The sequence below is a fragment of the Artemia sp. Qi Xiang Cuo genome, chromosome 15 (assembly GCF_049724085.1).
Source record: "Artemia sp. Qi Xiang Cuo chromosome 15, ASM4972408v1, whole genome shotgun sequence".
NCBI classification, from domain to species: domain Eukaryota; kingdom Metazoa; phylum Arthropoda; class Branchiopoda; order Anostraca; family Artemiidae; genus Artemia; species Artemia sp. Qi Xiang Cuo.
In genome coordinates, this window is record NC_142808.1 from 13,199,005 (window position 1) to 13,218,094 (window position 19,090).

The window sequence follows — 19,090 nt, forward strand, 5'->3', positions numbered from 1 at the left end:
AATGGTTTCACGAAACATTGCATATAATCATCTAGAATTTTTAAAATGAGAATAATAAGGCCAAATGACTATAATAGTCTTTGAGGTCAATCTGGAAGGAGGACCTCCGCCTCCCCTATTTAGATTTATAAGCCCTTCAAAAACGTCTCTTACGTGGAGAAAACCTTAATTTTGGTCTAATAGGCATTGAATTACTCAACTGACATCATAATAGGCCCAAATACACGTTATTCCCAATGTTAGGAATCCAGATTTAAATAAATAAAAAGGGTTGGTTAGTTTGCAGTCAGCAAAATATATCACGAACAATCCTATGCGTATAGGCTATGCCGAACCCTATAATAAGTATCTCGAGTTTTATATCCTTCAGATTTTTATTCTATTCAAGAAGGTTAGTCGAGTCATTTATTAAAAAAAAGTTTTATCTCCCTCAAAAGCGATTAAAACATGAAGGAATGATGATCGTTGACACTCATAGAATAACGCTTTTTAACACGGATGACAGACAGGTCACTTACATGGCGAAAGATCTGTTTTTATCTTAAATTTTCAATTTATATGAGCCACTAATATGAAAAATTAGAAGCAAAAGTAACAAAAAATTTGAGGAGGAGGGGTAGGGTTTGAATCATAATCGATTATATTCTTCTTTAAACTTCTTTTTACTCTTCTTCTCCAAGATCATGGCGGACCTTGCTAAAGTCAAAATCTTCCCCAGTTCCACGACGGAATATATCCAATACATCCAAGCAAGTAGTCTCAAAATGGGTTGTGGCATCATAAGACTGTGAAATGAATAACTGAGACTCGGTTCCATCTTCTTTCGGCTTGTAGTAGTCACTCACTGTTACAATCCTTAAATTGAAAACGAAATCAAAATTGAAAATCAAAATTGAAATTTAAAATTGAAAACTGAAAATAAAATTGAAATGATCCTTAAAACAAAATATGAATTTTAACAAATAGCAATAAATAGTAATTGAATAAGTTGTTGAGCTAATGGGATTCACCAAACATGTGATGGTTATTTTTCATTCTTGAGTTATTCATTTCTATTGCATACGATCTTTTATGTTGAGTCTAATGCATGGCTGAGCAAGTTTGAATTTCTTACAGAACCATATCAAGATTCCTGGAAAATCAATCATAACAGACAGTTTAATGTTTCTTTGATATTTTTAATTTTCCATCTAAAATACTGTCAGTTATTATGTTTGTAGTTCATTGTTCATTTGAAAAATACTTATTAAGATTTAAATTAAATTCTGGTCTATGGATTTTTAATTTTGTCTCGAATCTCTAACTGTTTTATAGCTCTCAGTAATTCTATTTTCAAAATAAAAAATAGCAAATAAAAAAAAATTGAATTTATTTTTTTATTCTTGGGTTATTCATTTCTATTGCACACCATTTTATTTTTTTTGAGTCTAATACATGGCTGAATGTGTTTGGATTTCTCACTTCATAGCAGATTTCATAGCAGTTTCTTTGATTTCTTAGCAGTTTAATAAAAACAAAACGGGACTACCATGTGGAAACATTAGCTCTAGTAACTAAAAATCTATTTGTCAGAAACAAGTTTATACCCCAGATCACTTAGCTAACTTCAAAAACGATCAGTATATCCTTATTCCTAGTATCTAATTTTTGTTTAAATATACAAGTGTTTCTTAGTGCTATGAAGGTCAAGCTAAACTCACTGTTCCAAAGAACGGTTGTTGATTGAAGTCAAAAGCCCCAAAAGTTTTTTTTTTTAAGGTTTTACTGTCGGATAAAATTTATATATTGCAACCTGTTACTTTTCGAGTTATACCAACACCTGACTTTATATGTAACGAGATTTGCCAAATTTTTATTATATTTTCAATATACGGTTTATCACAGTCGCGTTGTTTGTCTGAAACCTGAAATATAAATTTCAGGCAATGAATACGCAAAGCTTAAATTGATGAAAACTGAAGTTGTTATAGGCAGAAAAAAAATCAATTTTTTTCAAAACACGAAACCGAATTCAAATCGAAAAAAAAATGTATTTCAAAACCATGCGAAACTTTCAAAGATAAAAAAAATCTTCATTTCAATATTCCTATTTATTATTTTTAAATACACACTTTACTGTAAATATGCAAATGTTTCACCCGTGCTATGAAGGCCTAAGCAAAACTCAATGCTTAGAAAAATGGTTAATGGAGGAATCCAAAAGCCCCAAAAGTTTTTTGCAGGTTCTGCTGTCCGGTATAATTTAAGCATTGGTTTTTCAAGTCACGTCGCATGGCGTAAACCAAATGGAAAATTCTCAGAAAAACTATGCGAAGCTAAATATGAAATTTGAATACACCACTATGCTGTATGTCAGACAACTAAATGTAATTTCAAAAACCCATATTAAACCGTCAAAGATTAAGCTAGGCAGAAAGTGAATGCGTCACTTGATTTCTTTATGCTTTTTCCAAATATAGTAATTGATTGTGGAGAAAATTCCATTTCGAGCCCTTAATGAGTCCTAAAAGGTAAGTTATTACCTTGTCCATAACTTTAGACTGTGATGTAAAGTGAAGAAATTAGTTTATAACTCATAATTCAGTTATTAAATACATCAATTTAAGGAATATATATATAATACATCAATTTATACATATATATATATATATATATATATATATATATATATATATATATATATATATATATATATATATATATATATATATATATATATAAATTCAACTCTCTCATTAAAATTGAAATTTAAGAGCAATAGTGTTCAGGAATATTGCCTGTTTACACTGATTAAAGTTGTTATTTCCATACAAGATCACAAGAATTTTATATTTTGCATTAACTGACTGATATTGTAAGCACTATCTGAGCGTTTGGATGATAACTCACATTCAAATCTACGAAGGCTGAAGGCTGTTCACAATAAATCATTAACAATTTTACACCATTTTTTTAGGACACCCTAGGGAAAACTGAAAACTTATTTGAAACTAACATCTATTTTATTTCTTGATATTCTTGATTTCAGATAAGTTTTTCATTTAGGAATGCAATTTTTTGAAAACCAACAAAGAAGATAATTTCTTGAATGGATTGAAAGTCTTGACTAAAAATCTACATTGTGACTACCTGCCGTGTTCCAATTCTAGAATTATCTATCAGAAAATTAATCTCAGATGTGAAATTAACAAGGTAAGAAATCTTAACTATCACCTTAGTTAAAAATCAAATATTATTTGTAAGATATATATTCCACGAATGATTTGATTTTGGAGTTCTAATTGCAATTGAGCTTGATGTTTGCAATTATGTTGCTTGTTATGTCTTCTTTATAATCTTTAGCCCACTGTCGCGCAGCGTATTGGTTCTCGGGTGCTAAACCCTATCCCCCACTGCAGCCAGGTCGGGCGACATGTTTGATACTTGTCCCTGAAAACACGACTCAGCAACGGAAACGTCGAATGGACGCATTGAACATTCTTGTAATGGACCAATATTAGTTATCATGTTGTAGATTTTTCTATAGATGGTAAATTGTGTAAATACTTGTTGGCGTTAAAGTTTATATAAATAAACACTGTGTCCTTTTATTTGCCTATTAATTAGTTTTTTGTTTTTTTTATAAAAAAACTGGTCTTAATATGTGCCTTTTAAATATACAAAATAAAATAATATATTGAGAAATTTTGTGAAGACAGTGAATAACTGCGAATACAGCCTAAGGGAACAATTTGGCTAAATAATCATAGAAAAAAAAACCTCAAAAACACGTCGATAAGAAATTTATATTTGCTGAACCTTTGTGAGGCAAGGACGTTGAGACTCTCACTCAGTTTTATTTTGAAAATATCTATTTTAAATTACTGATTTTAATTTGAAAATTTTTATCGATGTGTGGATTTTTTTCTTTGCTTATACTATATTTCTTATTATATTTCTATATTTCTTTATTATATTTCTTATTATATTTCTGTTTATACTATATTTCTTTATTATATTTCTTATTATATTTCTATATTTCTTTATTATATTTCTTATTATATTTCTGTTTATACTATATTTCTTTATTATATTTCTTATTATATTTCTATATTTCTTTATTATATTTCTTATTATATTTCTGCTTATACTATATTTTTTTGAATAGGACTGTTGATTACACAGCCAAAAAATTCGTTTGCGTTGTCTACAATTGCTCGAGAGGATCTTTGTCCCTTTTAATAATATATTCTTTGATGGCAATTAAACATTACTTCAGAAAAGCATATCGCAGCTTATAATTCATTGTTTGACTCTGATTTTAACAAGTGAGGCATTTCTACCCTTAGCGAAATTTGTACACAAAGTGTAATGTTCTTGGACACCTGTATTTATAATAAGCCTTAGATTAGTTTTCGGCAACATCAGCAGCATATAAATGCGTTTTTTTAGAGAAAGTCGGTACCTGTAAAATATATATTTAATCCGTTTTGACTTTTGAGATTTACAATTGGATCCTGAATAGCCCTTCCAGAATAATCTCCGATTGATTGTGAGTCCGAATAGGTTCGACATGCCTATGTTTTAATACATAGACCAGTACGAATAGGTAAAAGATACATATATTTACGAATTTGACGAGAAAAGAATTGGAAGGGACTTGGTGTCTTTTCACCGGGACCGAGACAGATCATATTGCTCCAGAAGACATATTTTTGTGATGTTTTGATTCAAAAGACAATCTTGAAATTTTGTACAACTAGTGAAAGGTCCACCCTGATGCTACTATGAGGCCACGCAAGTAGGATTTCCCTCTTAGGGATAGGGACGGAGAAAAAACTTATGACGGAGCTGAGACCCCAAACCATCTTACAGCACCGGAACACCTCCAAACTTTTATACTCATATCCTCGTCAGGGCAAAATGACAATCTTGAAGTTTTGTACACCCACAAGACATAGATGAACAGAGTAAGCATTTCAGGGTCACTCAGAGTAGCATTTAATGCAGAGTAGAAAAATGCTGAAACCAACCCATTTTAGAGTTAAATGTTCACTTTTTCTTAAACAGTTCAAAAAGGTATGAATAGGTCCCCACAATTGGGAAAGGACGACCCTCAGCTGAGGTGGAGAGGAATCCCTGTGTGTAGGTTTGCCAACCATGCAACTTTGACGGCTTTGCAAAAACTGTGCAGCCGCTTCTACCGTTCACAGTCATTAGATCATATATAATATACTTAGACAATACTTCCAGAAAACTTGATTTTTTTCATTTAGTCGGTCCCTAAAAATAAGTCTTATAGAAGAAGTACAAGAAGAAAAAATGCATACTTTTTGTTTGATTGGTCCAAGAAGTACAAGAGCAGGCTTTATTTCTGCTTCTGGGTTGGCTGTTTCCACATTTGTTGATACCATAGCAATGAACCAGCCTTTTGCTGCTACCTGATGAGTATAGCTGACTACAGATATATAAATATCTGAAAAAATATTTAAAGATGTATATGTAATTCATAAAAATCCTCAAAATTTACAAGGGAGCAAAGTCTTTTTATAGTTTATCCTAGCCACTGAAATTTATCGGAATTTTCAAATCATACACTTAAGTTTAAACTCCCCCTTTTCAAATAAAAGAACATAGAATAATTTTCGTTCAAATTTTATTTTAATTCGAAATCTAGATTTTGAGGTAGTCATTTCGCACACAGTTATAAAACTGTACGTCAAATTTCCCACCATTGAGAACATGATCCACAAATGGAGGACCTATGTCCTCCCTAGTTATGGAAACACACCAGTTCTCACTGACTCCTGTTAATCAATTTCTTAGTATGGGACGTGATCGTCTTTTAATATGTTGCCAGCGACTGCTTTGACCAGGCTGGATAATTCTTCGGTTACTATCAGATATAGTTCGTTCTTTAATGTGTACTATTTTCTTGGTTTCGTTCTATGCTATACTCTTCGTTTGCTCTCTAATATATTCTTGGTTTGTTATTTATTATATTCTTGGTACTATTGGCTAGAGTTTGTTCTTTACAACAATATTTCAATCACTATGGTCTAAAGTTTGATCTTTACTATAAAATTTTTTTCAGAACATTTCAGGGCTTCTGGCATTTTCTCATGCTTTTTCCTTTAGCTGTTCGGATTTATTCTAAATCGTGTGTAATTTCGCATGATGCCACAGATACCAAAAATGTCTTTTTCTTCTCCCTGTTGCTTCAGTTAATATGGACTAGAATTCGGTCCGTACTGTAAATTTTGAATCTGACACTATTTTCAGGAAAAATGAGGTATTATATTTTTTAGCATGAAGGTGATCGTATCGTACTAGGTTGCCAGCTACCGCTGTAACCCCGACTCTAAAGTTTTCATAGATTATTTTGACTTCCTAAACAACACACCCATAATTTTTGTGGAATACTTTTTCTTTTTAATCGCCAGCTCGTAGATCTTTTATATCAATCGTATGCGAACCAAATTTTTTTTGGCCTTGAATCTTTTGGGGTTACCTTTTCGGCAACGGAATAAAAGCAACTCTGACGAATTTATTACCGGTATGCTAAATATCTTCTCGGCCTCCCCCCCCCCTGGGCAAATAATTCATTACGTCTTAGACACCATACCCTGACTAGTATATTTAAATTATAAGTTGCCACAATGAAGTGGAGAACTCTCGTTCAGCACTGAAAGATTCGAGTTCAACGCACTCTGTGGCAGCGATCGATCTTAATATCAATCTACATCAGTGACAACAATAAAAGTTTTCAGGAGTTATATAATCACACTGGAATACATGCACTCGACATAACTATGTTAGACTACAGGCTAACTACAGCTGCTGCTGTTGTTACTACTGCTGCTAATAGAGCCACCAGCTACTACCTTGGCTGCTAGTCTAGCCTCACTAGCAGTAATAATTCTGTTTTTATTTCTTTCTAAAAAGTCTCAAAAGTTGAAGACCCCACTTTTTGAATTTTTGCCACGCAGTTTGCTTCTCTTTTTTGGGCTTTCCATCATATCTTGGGGATTTTGGGTAAAAAATATTTGCTGCTACAACCCTGTGTCCCATTCCAGAGAGCCATATAAGTTCTCCTCCAACGTCTAGCAGCATTATTTTTGCGCTTTCTTTCCTGTTAAACTAAATGAAATGCGACTGTTGGCTTAGTTGTCCCAACAGCTGTTTGTTTAGTTGCACCTGCAGCTTTGGACCTATAGCAACATTCAGTTTTCAAGCATACCAGGCAAATCACATAATTGTGGGGGGTTGACCTGCCCAAAAACCCAAGAGATACAGTTATTAAATCGTTCAGCTATGCTGAACAAAATGGCTGCCTTAAAATTTTGAGTGGTAGTTTTTAGAAAATTATGAGCTAATGAGGAGGGTTGATTGCCCTCCAATCACCTTTGAATTTTAAATAGGACACTAGAACTTTCAATTTCCAATCAAATTAGCTTCTTTAAAATATGAATGATATTACTAGCTATGCGCTGCCTATGTCCTTATATGCCCTATATTTCTTATATGCTCTATATTGCTTATCTGTCAACAAGTAAAATGACATCATTTTATACAATCCTAAAAAATGCTTAGGACAGATTTACCAGGTTTGAATTTACAGACTTCCGAGAGTGCTCTTTATAATAAACCTTTCAGTTACTAGGTGCTAAAGTTCGTTCTTTACTATAATATCAACTAGAATTCGTTATTTACTATAAACTTTGGGCTAGAATTCTTTCTTAAGAGCTAAGTTGCCTATGCATGATAGTATAGGCAAGAGTTCGTTCTTTATTATAAGCTATCTGTGGAAACGAAAAAAAAGAAAGAAAAACATATGCCGTTTAGGCAAAATGTTGTAGTAGCCGCCACTTTTCTTGATTTTCAAGCCAATATATTTCCTTTGCTGTTCAAGCCAAATAACAGAAAGTTTCCTATACAGGGGTTTTGGACAAGGCGGTTCTAATGGTGTACTTTTTGTTTTGATCTGACTGCTTTTTTAGGAGCTATGGGTTTTTTATTTCTTAACATTGGACGTGATCGTCTCTTACTAGGTTGCTAGCTACCGCTGCAACCCGGATTCAGAAACAACAACATAATTTCGTGTTTTTCTATTCACGTCATAGCTCTAATAAAACTATGACGACATTCATTATTTATCTAGTAGCGTTTCAGACAAGGTGGTTCTAATGATGTACTTTTATTTTGATCTAACTCTATTTTTAGGAGTTCTGGGTTTTTATATTTCTTAGCATTGAACTGATCGTCTCTTACTAGGCTGCTAGCTACTGCTGCAACCCGGATTCACATATATAGTTATAAGAGGCAGCGTGACCGAGTGGTCAAAGGCGCTGGTGTTAGCCACCAGTCTCTTCGGAGGCGTGGGTTCAAATCTTAAAGCTGGTATACGATTATGATTTATGTACAAAAATCAAATATCTTTGAAAAGACTGAAGCATGAAAAGACATAAAAAATGCAGTTTTTAGTGTTAAAATTTATTCTCTTTTGGAAATAATTTATTTCAGTTACAAAAGATTTTTAACTCAATTATTTTCCTTTAAAATGAGTTAATGAACAATTCTCTACGATGTTCCAGTTCCAAGCTATCTGGAAAAAAAAAGAAGAAAAAAAAAAATGCCGTTTAGGCAGAATGTTGTCGTAGCCGCCACTTTCTTGATTTTCAATCCAATATATTTCCCTTGCTGTTCAAGCCAAATAACATAAAGCTTCCCATACAGGGGTTTCGGACAAGGCGGTTCTAATGGTGTACTTTTTGTTTTGATCTGACTTTTTTTTAAGGAGTTCTGAGTTTTTATATTTCTTAACACTGGACGTGATATTCGGTTCTGGTACCTTTTTCTTTAAGATTAAAAACCTGTTGAGCTCAGCTCTGCTTACTGGACAGGATTCAATGGAATGATCCAGTCGGTTGTGTAGGGTGGCTGATTCTCCTGAACTACATGGATTCTCAGTCAATTATAAAATGCCAAAATACCAGTTCAACTATTCAATAAATAGTTTATCAAGAAAATACACCCTTAACAAATTCTTGAACTGTCAGGACTTAGTTCCCTTTCGTATTTCGCTCCTTCTTGCTCAGGTCAGTCAGCACCCTACCATAACAGTTCCTCAGCGTGGAGTTAACTCGTTTTGCACCGAGCTGGAGCTCACCTATTTTTTGCACAACCTAATTCCTCTTTTCACCGAGTCGGGCTAATTTCGTGTTTGCATAGATTCGACACTAAGGTAGCCGGTCTTCTCGAATCGCCACAAAAATGCCTCAGCGTAAAGTTATGTTGTTTTGCAGTAAGCTGGAGCTCAACTGCTTGATGCACAGGGCCAGAACCTAATTCCCCTTGTCACCGAGTCCGGGTAATTTCGACTACGACCAGACTTGACTCGTAGTTAGACGGTCTTAATATCATACCCTACCAAGATCTCATCGAAAAGTAATACAGTTTGATACTAATATTGAGCTCAGAGATTTGATGCACAGTAACAGAACCTAAGTCCCATTATCACCTAGTCAGGTTAATTTTGTTTTTGCACAGACTCGACACTTAGGTAGCCGGTCTGCGCACCACACTATAACAATTCCTCATCATACAGTTATGTTTTTTCGTACTAAGCTGGAGCTCAAAGTCTTGCTGCACAGTACCAGAACCTAATTCCTCTTTTCACCGAGTCCGGTTAATTTCGTTTTGCACAGACTCGACACGTAGGTAGCCGGTCTTCGTATCCTACTACAAAAATTTCTCATCGTAAAGTAAGACTGTTTTATACTAAGCTGGAGCTCAACGTCTCGATTCACTGTGCAAGCAAATACGGCCTCTTTTCCCCTAGCCAGTTCTATTTCGTCTTTGCCAAGAATTGACCCGAAGTCAGCCGGTCTTCGTATCATACTCCCACAATTCCTCATCATAATGATAAGTTTTTTCACACTCCGCTGGAGCTCATCGTTTTGATGCACAGTACCAGAACCTAATTTCCCTTTTCACCGAGCCAGGTTAATTTAGTTTTTGCAAAGAATCAACTCGTAGGCAGCCGGTCTGCACACCATACTCCAACAATTCCTCAGCATAAAGTAAGGTTGTTTCATACTAAGCTGGAGCTCAACCTTTTACTGCACAGTGCCAGAACCTAATTTCTCTTTTCACCTAGTCAGGTTAATTTTGTTTTCTCCCAGACTCGACACTTAGGTAGCCGGTCTGCGCATCCTACTACAACAATTTCTCAGCGTAAAGTTAGATTGTTTTACACTAAGCTGGAGCTCAAAGTTTTGCTGCACAGTGGCAGAACCTAATTCCTCTTTTCACCGAGTCCGGTTAATTTCGTTTTTACACAGACTCAACACGTAGGTAGCCGGTCTTCGCACCCACCACGACAATTCCTGAGCGTGTAGTTAAAGCATTTTGCAGCAAGTTCGAGCGCAACTGTTTGTTGCACAGTGCCAGAACCTAAGTTCTTTTTTCACCGAGTCTGGCCTTAGTTCCTCTTTATACCGAGTCAGGACTTATCTTGTTTTGGCACTAAAAAAGATAATTTCCTCCATTGAATTGTCGTCTACATTATTATTGTTTCTCCTTCTAAAACATACAGCTATATGTACAACATACCTTCTGTTGAATACAATTTCTCTTCCCCCAGGGGGAGGATAGTGAATATATAAACACAATGGCACCTGAATTCAAACTGTAATTTGTTCAAAAAGGTTTCATAAATTTAAATTGATGTATGCCTATTGTGTTTATTTTTTTCATGCCGTCTTCATTTTGGAAAGTTTTACATCCGTGTGTGAGACAACGAAGGTGGCTATCGTCCGTCTGCCAGATCATAGACTTCCTAAAATGCTCCTTCACTGGCAACCGGAAGACACCCGTCACCATGGAAGACCAAAGAAAACGCTCCGTAGGATGTCGAAAGTGACAGAAGAGTCTTCCAGACGAGTCTGATCCAAGACCGGGAGGACATCTACGCAGCGAACCACTTGAGAGAAGATAGAAGACTAATCACTGATGCCCTAACTGCCTCTGGAGGCACTGAAGGAACTAAGGTAAAGATTGGTTATATTTTTTCCCTGAGTAAAATAGCCTTCATCGCCTTGCTATAACTTCATAGGGAGCTATTGACTTCATGATTCCGCGTTTTTATAAACCGTTGCAGATAGATTTTAAAACTATAGCAATTTTTAGGGAAAAACGGCTTTTGAAATAAACAATTTGAGAGACTAATTTCTATTATAATAAAGAAATTACTATAATTAAAAAAAAAAAACAATTCGCATGTATTTTCGTATTTTGAAGAATTTTACATTCTTTGAAATACCACCACCTATAGGCATCTCTCTAGCATACGTTTTTCAAATTCTAGATGGCGATAAATGTTTATTGCTACACTTCCAACACTGTTTTCATTTATGCAATATGTGTCACAACATAAAAGATGAAAGTGCTCGATTTCCTACCCAGACAAGGTATATCTTCTTGTTTAAGAATGCAATTCCTACGGACATTTCCGATCCCTCTCATTAAAAAATGCATGTTTTTAAACTATTTTAGGAAATCCCAATTTGTGACTGAAAGACCTTAATTTACACAAAACATATTTTTAACCCAAAAAGTTTTGCGTTCAGATCTTACAAAAGACAAACGATAAAAAAAACGACATTAGCAACTAAATATATTTATTAAATCTGTTACATGATCGAATTATTCAAGAAAACAAATAAACAGCAATTCATGTTAATTTATATTAATTTCATTCATATTAATAAGCATTGATAAATAAATAAAATATCAATTACTAATAAACGAAATAATGTTAAATAATTATCAAACATTAATAAACATATATATATTAATTAATAAGTGTTATACATTTAAATTTAATAGAATCACATATTTGCAGTCCGTATTCTACTAACTTGTTATGAATTACGAAAGCTTGGATATCTTAACGATTCAACAAACTCCATAAAAGCCAAAATTTTATTATCACCCTTGGAACATGAGAAACAAGCTTATTTTGTGTTTTCAATTTGCTTACCCGAATTCCTATTAACCTGTTTTTGGGGTATAATCAGTTGTGTGGATAAAGCATCCTTTGTGCCAGGAACTGGGTGGTCCAATAAGCAAATACAACGGATGACTTGGCCAACCTTTTCTACTCTGTCAGGAACATAGCTGGGGTCACAGTAAACTTGTTTACATCTAGCTGTCTCTCCACCAGAACGAACTCCAACTGCTTTGCCATTTTCCATAATAATTTCATCTATGGGCTTATCTAGCATGTAAGTTCCACCATAGATAGCGCTCAACCTAAAAACCGATATCCATGGTTCTATTAGTACACACATAAAACTATATATTTCAAACTAGCGACACCAACAAGTTTTTTTTTAATATCTTAAAAATAATATACTTAAATATATAAATATAAGATTTCAAACAAAAATGTAATATATAACAACAATAATAAAAATGAAATAATAATAAAAATAATATTAGTTAGAAATAAAACACTAATCTAAAAAAATACACCTGCCTCAACGTTAAGCCCCCGGAGGCAGACACTGGAAATCCTTCGGGCACATTATGAAAAGGACAATATTTGCCATTTTATTAAAGGTTTTCTTTTACTTGTTAAAACTTTTTTTTAACCTATAATATAACTTAAAAAAGTCGAGATCATATTCTTCCTTAAAAAAGAAATTAAGCTTTGGACTGAAGACTGGCCCGCCTTTGTCAGAGTTTGAAATATTTTACCTTGCGTATAGTATCTCCAGTTTCTAGTTTCAACTAAACTCTTAACAGCAACGCCGAACCCTTGATTTTTTTTGGAGGGGGTTTTACACAAAGATTTTTTCCAGGGGCGGGGTTACACACACAAGAAAAAAATAAAAAAAACGCATGCAAAAATTTGTTTATATATATTTTTGTTACGTTTTTACGCCCCACACCTAAATTTGGGGGGGGGAACCCCCGCTGGGTACGGCCTTGGTCTTAATTATGAAAAATAAAACAAAATTTACAACCAACTTAAACGGCAACTTTAGTGATAAGCCTATTTGGCGATGTATTAAAGAACAAAATATTAAAGAAAAATTAAAGAACTATGTTGTTACTTCAAGATACTTCGCAAACTAGAATGGTTTTATAATGACAACATAACAAATGTTAATCTCTCCCATTTTAAAGCTACTGCCACCGGAAACATGCAATCAAATCCAGCACTTGTTCCCAGCTGAAGGAATAAGAGTTGTTAGTAATTAAATTTTTGGACTGACATTTAAAGTTAATAAGTTGGTGAAAATTAACGAAACCCTATCCCTCACCACTCCAACTTAATAGCTATGCCTCAAGATATATAAATTCAGCATATTATAAACTCATACCCCTTGTCAAAACCAAGGTGAGAGTCGGAGTAAAAAGGCCTAGAATTAAAAGAGTCAGAATGAGCAGTAACAATTTGCCAACTAAGCAGTCCTCGTTAGTATAACCATCCAAAATTAGAAAACAAGAAGAAATTTTTACAGCTGGGAGCAAGATGCATTAAACATGGTGGTAGACTTTACTTTAAACTTTAGCAAATCTCAGTTTTAACAAAGTTTTATGGATATCCCCACCCTTCTTATAGTACATTTGTTATTAATTTTTAATCCTACGGATGACAAAACCCCCTTTGGTCCCCCAGGGATTACTAAATTTATACCGTCCATTTTCAAAACAGGAAAGCTGATCCAAACTACATCAGTACCACATCAATGAGAGTGGGAGAAATAGGTTAAACCCCAATCTCATTCCCATGAAGGCACAAGAAAACAATCTATTGTGTAGCAAAATATTACTGCAAAAATTAAACGTAGTTCGATTTCTTTAATCAATTAATTAGTCTTAAAAGTTGAAATAAACTTTATTGTTTTATACTATAGCTAATATGTTCCAAACAAATTCCCCGTTTGGCTGCTACAGACACATTAAAAAACAAGAAGAAGAATTACTACCCAACATGGATATTACAGGATTTCGAAACAAAAATTTAGAAATATTGTCATTCCTGCCTGAAAACAATCAAAAAATTTTCTGTTTTTTTCAAGTAAAAATAGGAGCAATGCTAAAACTTAAAAAGAACAAAAAATTGATCTGAACATTGACAGTAGGCACTCACTTTTCTGAACCTTCCCTCACAGCCGTTTAATGATTCCTTGCACTTGACAAAAACAGGACATTTTTATATTAACGTTAAACTACAAGAATACTTCTTTTTTTTCCATAAAACACTTGTAGGCCAATAGCCAGTTGGTAATTTATCCAACTGGAATTACCAGTTGGAATTGAATTATAATAAGTTTTCAGTAGATCATAAGCAATCGCTTGAACGCAATGTGCGGGAAGTTGACGGAAATGACAGTCTCCTTCCTTTTCAGTCATTTTCACTCGTTTTAAACTTTAACGTTGCTCGTGACAATAAGTGTCTCTCTCAACATGTAATTTCTGTACGTTTATTAATTTGTACTCTGATGTAATGAAACTGGTGAAACTAGTAATTAAAATAACCTAAAACAGCTTTTTTTAAAGTTTCAATAGCAATAATGAAGATAATGAAAATTATTTTTAGAAGTCTGCCAACCAAAATTTGAATATTGAAAGCTACAGTGATGACACTGTTCAAGCATGGTTCTGAAGCATAGGCGCTCCGAAAAACGGAGAAATATTTGCTAGATGTTTTCCACAGACATTGCCTAAAGATTGTTGCTTGTCAGAATAAATGTCTCTATCAACATTTAATTTCTCTACATTTCTTAATTTGTAGCATGATACCAGAAACAACTTTTTAAAGTTTCAACAGGAATATAAAGATAATGAAAATTGTGTATTTTTAGAAGTCTGTGGACCAAGATTAGAATATAGAAAGCTACAGTGATAACAGTGGTCATGTAGAATACTAAAGCAAGAGTACTCCGAGAAACAGAGAAAGACTTGCTAGATGTTTTCCAGAGAAAATGCCTTCGGAGTGTTTTGGGTAGCCGACTGACTGACTGTATCTCAAACTGTAAGATGTACGAAAAACGTGGTTCAATCCAGCTTTCTAGGACTATAATGAGAGAAAGATTGAGGTGGCTAGGGCACGTTCTGCGGATGAAGGATGACAGATTGCCAAACATTGTCCTTGTCGGCCAACCGTCTAGGGCTAAACGAAAAGCAGGTTATGTTCGGTTGGGGTGGAAGGATGTCGCAATAAAAGATTTAAGGGAAACAGGAACTTCCTGAGAGGGTGTAACGAGGGAGGTTTTGAATAGATTAGGAGGGGGAGGAGAGTACATAGCTGTGTCGGCCTCAGGCAGCTTGGCGCTGCGGTGAGTTGTTAGTAGTAGTAGTAGTTTTTTATATATATAAAGTCGGATCTAGCACAAGATACCACATAGGATATATATTTTTTTTATCTTTTAAGGTTAAGGAATTAGATAATGTAGTTGTTATTCAAAGAATTCTGCTTTGACTCGTGCGCTGGATAAAACTAAAAGAAAACAAAGAAAAAAAGTGTGTGAGGGGTGATGGTGGAGACTTTGTCTATCTTATTCAAGAAACCAAGATCCTTGATCCATTGAAAAGGCCTCTATAAAGAGAGTCACGGAGCCCCCCTTTTCAGGCACCCTTCCCCCCCTAATTTCTGAGATGGTAATAAAATTTGTTCTATCTGATCCTAAAGAAACCGGGATTCTACCCAGTTTTCTAAGCCTATCCATCTCACTATGACACACCAAAGTGGCTATTACCAACACCATACCTGGGACAACGATGAGTGAGGTGTCTATAGCAGTCCTTGCATATCTCAATTAATCATTCCTTGAAATGCTACTGAAAGCAGTTTTTTTCCAAGCTTTTTAGCGTCATCAGATAAGGGATAATAAGGCTAAATTTCAAGTGGTAGCATTACATTTAGAACGATGTCCAAGAGAGCATTCCATTTTTTTTATCTATATCAGGCAATCTCCTTGACAAGACCTCTTTAAAAGAATTAAACTAGCCTCCTAGCTCAAATAAGTCCCACTTATTTTGAAGATGGTATTAAAATTTGTCAGATTCGTGTCTAAATTCACTTCGTTTCCATGCAGTCACTAGGGATATATAAGAACCGGAATGGCAAAGAAAATACCTTTCAAATGAGCGCCTCGTCATCACAGTACGACTTTCGAGTAGGTCTTTAGTGGTGACAAAGAAAACAAATACAATGACACCATAAGTGCCATTTCTTCTTCCATCTAGCCCAATAATCTAATATTGTTCAAATAGCAAAGAAGCTAAAAAAATCTGCCAAATGAGCCCCCAATCATCAAACCACATAAGGGTAAAACAAAATTCGTGAAAATAATACTGAAGAAATAAATCCTCGATTAAGTGTTTTTGACTGTGGTTTTATTGTTCGATATGGCACTAATTTTGATGGGTTTCAGGCTTCAAGTATTTGAGCGTTTCCTTTCCTACCCGTTTTATACTGTATTATAAAACAGGATATAGGTAAAAGTATATCATTCTTGAACAGCAATTAGCACAATTTCTTTTAAAAAAAATGGTTAAAAGCTTTGGTGTGCACAGCCCGCGGTTCTCTTTTTCTTGGTTGCAGCTATTGCTGTAACCAAGAAAAAATTATTTTAATTACTAGATTAATTTTTTTCAAGAATCAAGTGTTCATAAATTTCAAGAACAATTTTTATAACTTTAATTATATTTTCGGTGCACAGTTAGCCATCATTTCGCAAGTACTATGACTCTTCTTTTTACTAATTAGGTTAAGCATAAAGTTTTGAGCTAATTTTTCTTAAGAGAAATTGGTCTGTTACTGACCGGTGTAGAAGCGGTCAGTAACCTGGTGAGCTACTAAGTACAATAGCTGAAAAATATTAAAGTATTCTTAGGGATACAGTTTGATTTCGGAGAGTCGTATAACCCCAGAAACAATTCAGAGATCAAAATAATTCAAATACTCACAGTCGCAAATGTAAATAAAAGAAAATGCTGAGCTCTAACTTACCGAGCAAATCCTTGAGGGAGTTCACCTAAACCATACATTGGATAAAGATATGGCGACTTGCCATAGCGAGCCAGGGACTCGCTGTACAGTTTAATCCTTCTAAGAGTTTCCCCAGCAGGTCGTTTCAAGTATGTATCATCTCTGGAAAATAAAATATCAAACCTTAGTTGGTTAGTCTTAGAAAGAATTGAAATTTCCAGCATGACCAAGAAAAGATGCCTCGAGTGGCTTGGCCATGTGGTGCAACGTACAGAGGAGAGCCTAACAGGCCATGTCCTAACCGCAGCACCTTCCTCCTGGAAGAAAAACCTCCCTCCAACAGGAGGCCAGATCAAGTTATGGCAGAAAATAGTGTAGCACGTTAAACCCCTAGGCGGTTTCCAGAAATATGGCTACAAATGGCACAACTCGTGGTTTCAACTCATTCGATCGCAAGTAGAGTACAGATCACTATGGCGTAACCTGGTTAAGGAGCTTTTAGATGCCAATTTGGGATGAATAGTCTGGGCCTCGTCTTAAGTAAGTAATTAAGTACATAGTAAAAGTTTTTTATTATGTTAATTCATTTTGCCTCTCACATTCACGCATTTGATTGGTAGTCCTAGAGAGTTAAGTACACCTGGATAACTGAGTACAGTTAAGTACTCACCTAATAACTGAGACTTTTATTATCATTATGTGTGCGAGGTTATTATTATCATCATCATCATCATTATATGTGTAACCCATCACAAAAAACTGGACAGAGCCCAAATAAAAACCAAGAAAAACAAAAAAGAAACAACAGAAATAAAAACACACCTTGACAAATCAAACAGTTCGTGGTAACGAACTGTAAGTAAGGAGCGACCCGGCTCAATGGTAACCGAAACTCTAGAAAACGGCATTTTGATACAAATAGATACATCAAAAGAATCACATTTTAATGTTGATTTCAAATATATAAGTTTCATCAAGTTTAATCCTACCCATCAAAAGTTAGGCGCCTGAGAAAATTTGGCTGATTTTTGAAAAAAGGGGGAAAGACCCCCTAAAAATTATAGAACCTTAATGAAAACCACACCATCATATTCCGCGTATCAGAGAACCCTACTGTAGAGGTTTCAAGCTCCCATCTACAAAAATGTGGAATTTTGCATTTTTTGACAGAAGAAAGATCACGGGTGCGTGTTTATTTGTTTTTTTTTTTTTTTTTTTCAGGGGTGATCGTATAGAAACAGTTTTCCTAGAATATCGTGGGAGGGCTCATTGGAATGGAAATTTAAAGTTCTAGTGCCCTTTTTAAGTTACCAAAAAAAATGGAGGGCAAATAGGCCCCCTCCCACGCTCATTTTTTTCCCAAAGTCACCTGATCAAAATTTTGAGATAGCCATTTTGTTCAGCATGTTCGAAAATATTAGAAGTATGTCTTTTAGGATGACTTAATCCACCGAAGTTCCCGGGGGGAGGGCTGAAAGTTATGAACTTTACCCAATGTTAACATATAGTATTCGTTATTTGGAAGTATACAGCCGTTTTCAGGGGAGATTTTTCCTAGTAGTGGGGGGGGGGTCAGGGGTTATATGAGAGGATCTTTCCATGAAGGAAGTTTTCATTGGGGAAGGGACATTGCTATGAAGGGGACGCCGGACTTCCCAGCATTATTTAAAAAAAGATCAGAAATTTAATATAAAAAAACAAGTATTTCAACTGCAACAGCAGCAACATCGAAACTTTAAACGAACAGAAAATATTACATATATAATTGGGTTCACCCCGTAGTCAATGCCTCGCACTTTAAGCCAAAGATTTGTTAGTACTTTCATAAGAGCTATTTATTCTAATTAACGGCCTTTGTGATTAAGCGGTCATTTTTAAAGAATTGGAACAAAATTTGAACTTTCACTTAAAGAGCAAGGTATTGACTAGGGGGCGAACCCCCTAATAAAAGTATTAAAAATATATTAATATAGAAGTTATTTAAGTAAGTTAATTCGTAAGTTACGTATATTTATTACTAATTAAAACGTTCGTAAATAAAATGAAACAAGTTTCGAGAAAGCCATTTAACTAAATAAAAGTAAATTAATATGAAAATTCTAT

At 34.6% G+C, this 19,090-nt stretch overlaps 1 protein-coding gene across 1 annotated transcript in view; it reads right to left on the reverse strand.

Annotated features, from left to right (window-relative positions):
* Positions 1-319: 319 nt before the first annotated feature.
* LOC148943351 (rab GDP dissociation inhibitor alpha-like) overlaps positions 320-19,090 on the reverse strand; it is a 53,482-nt gene continuing 34,711 nt past the window's right edge. Inside the window, exons 5-8 of the mRNA XM_089100852.1 lie at positions 17,009-17,149; positions 12,023-12,294; positions 5,311-5,455; positions 320-855 (exon numbers count right to left, since the gene is read on the reverse strand). Coding sequence (XP_088956978.1) covers positions 663-855; positions 5,311-5,455; positions 12,023-12,294; positions 17,009-17,149 — 751 coding nt within the window. The 3' untranslated portion in view covers positions 320-662. The remainder of the gene's footprint in view (positions 856-5,310; positions 5,456-12,022; positions 12,295-17,008; positions 17,150-19,090) is intronic.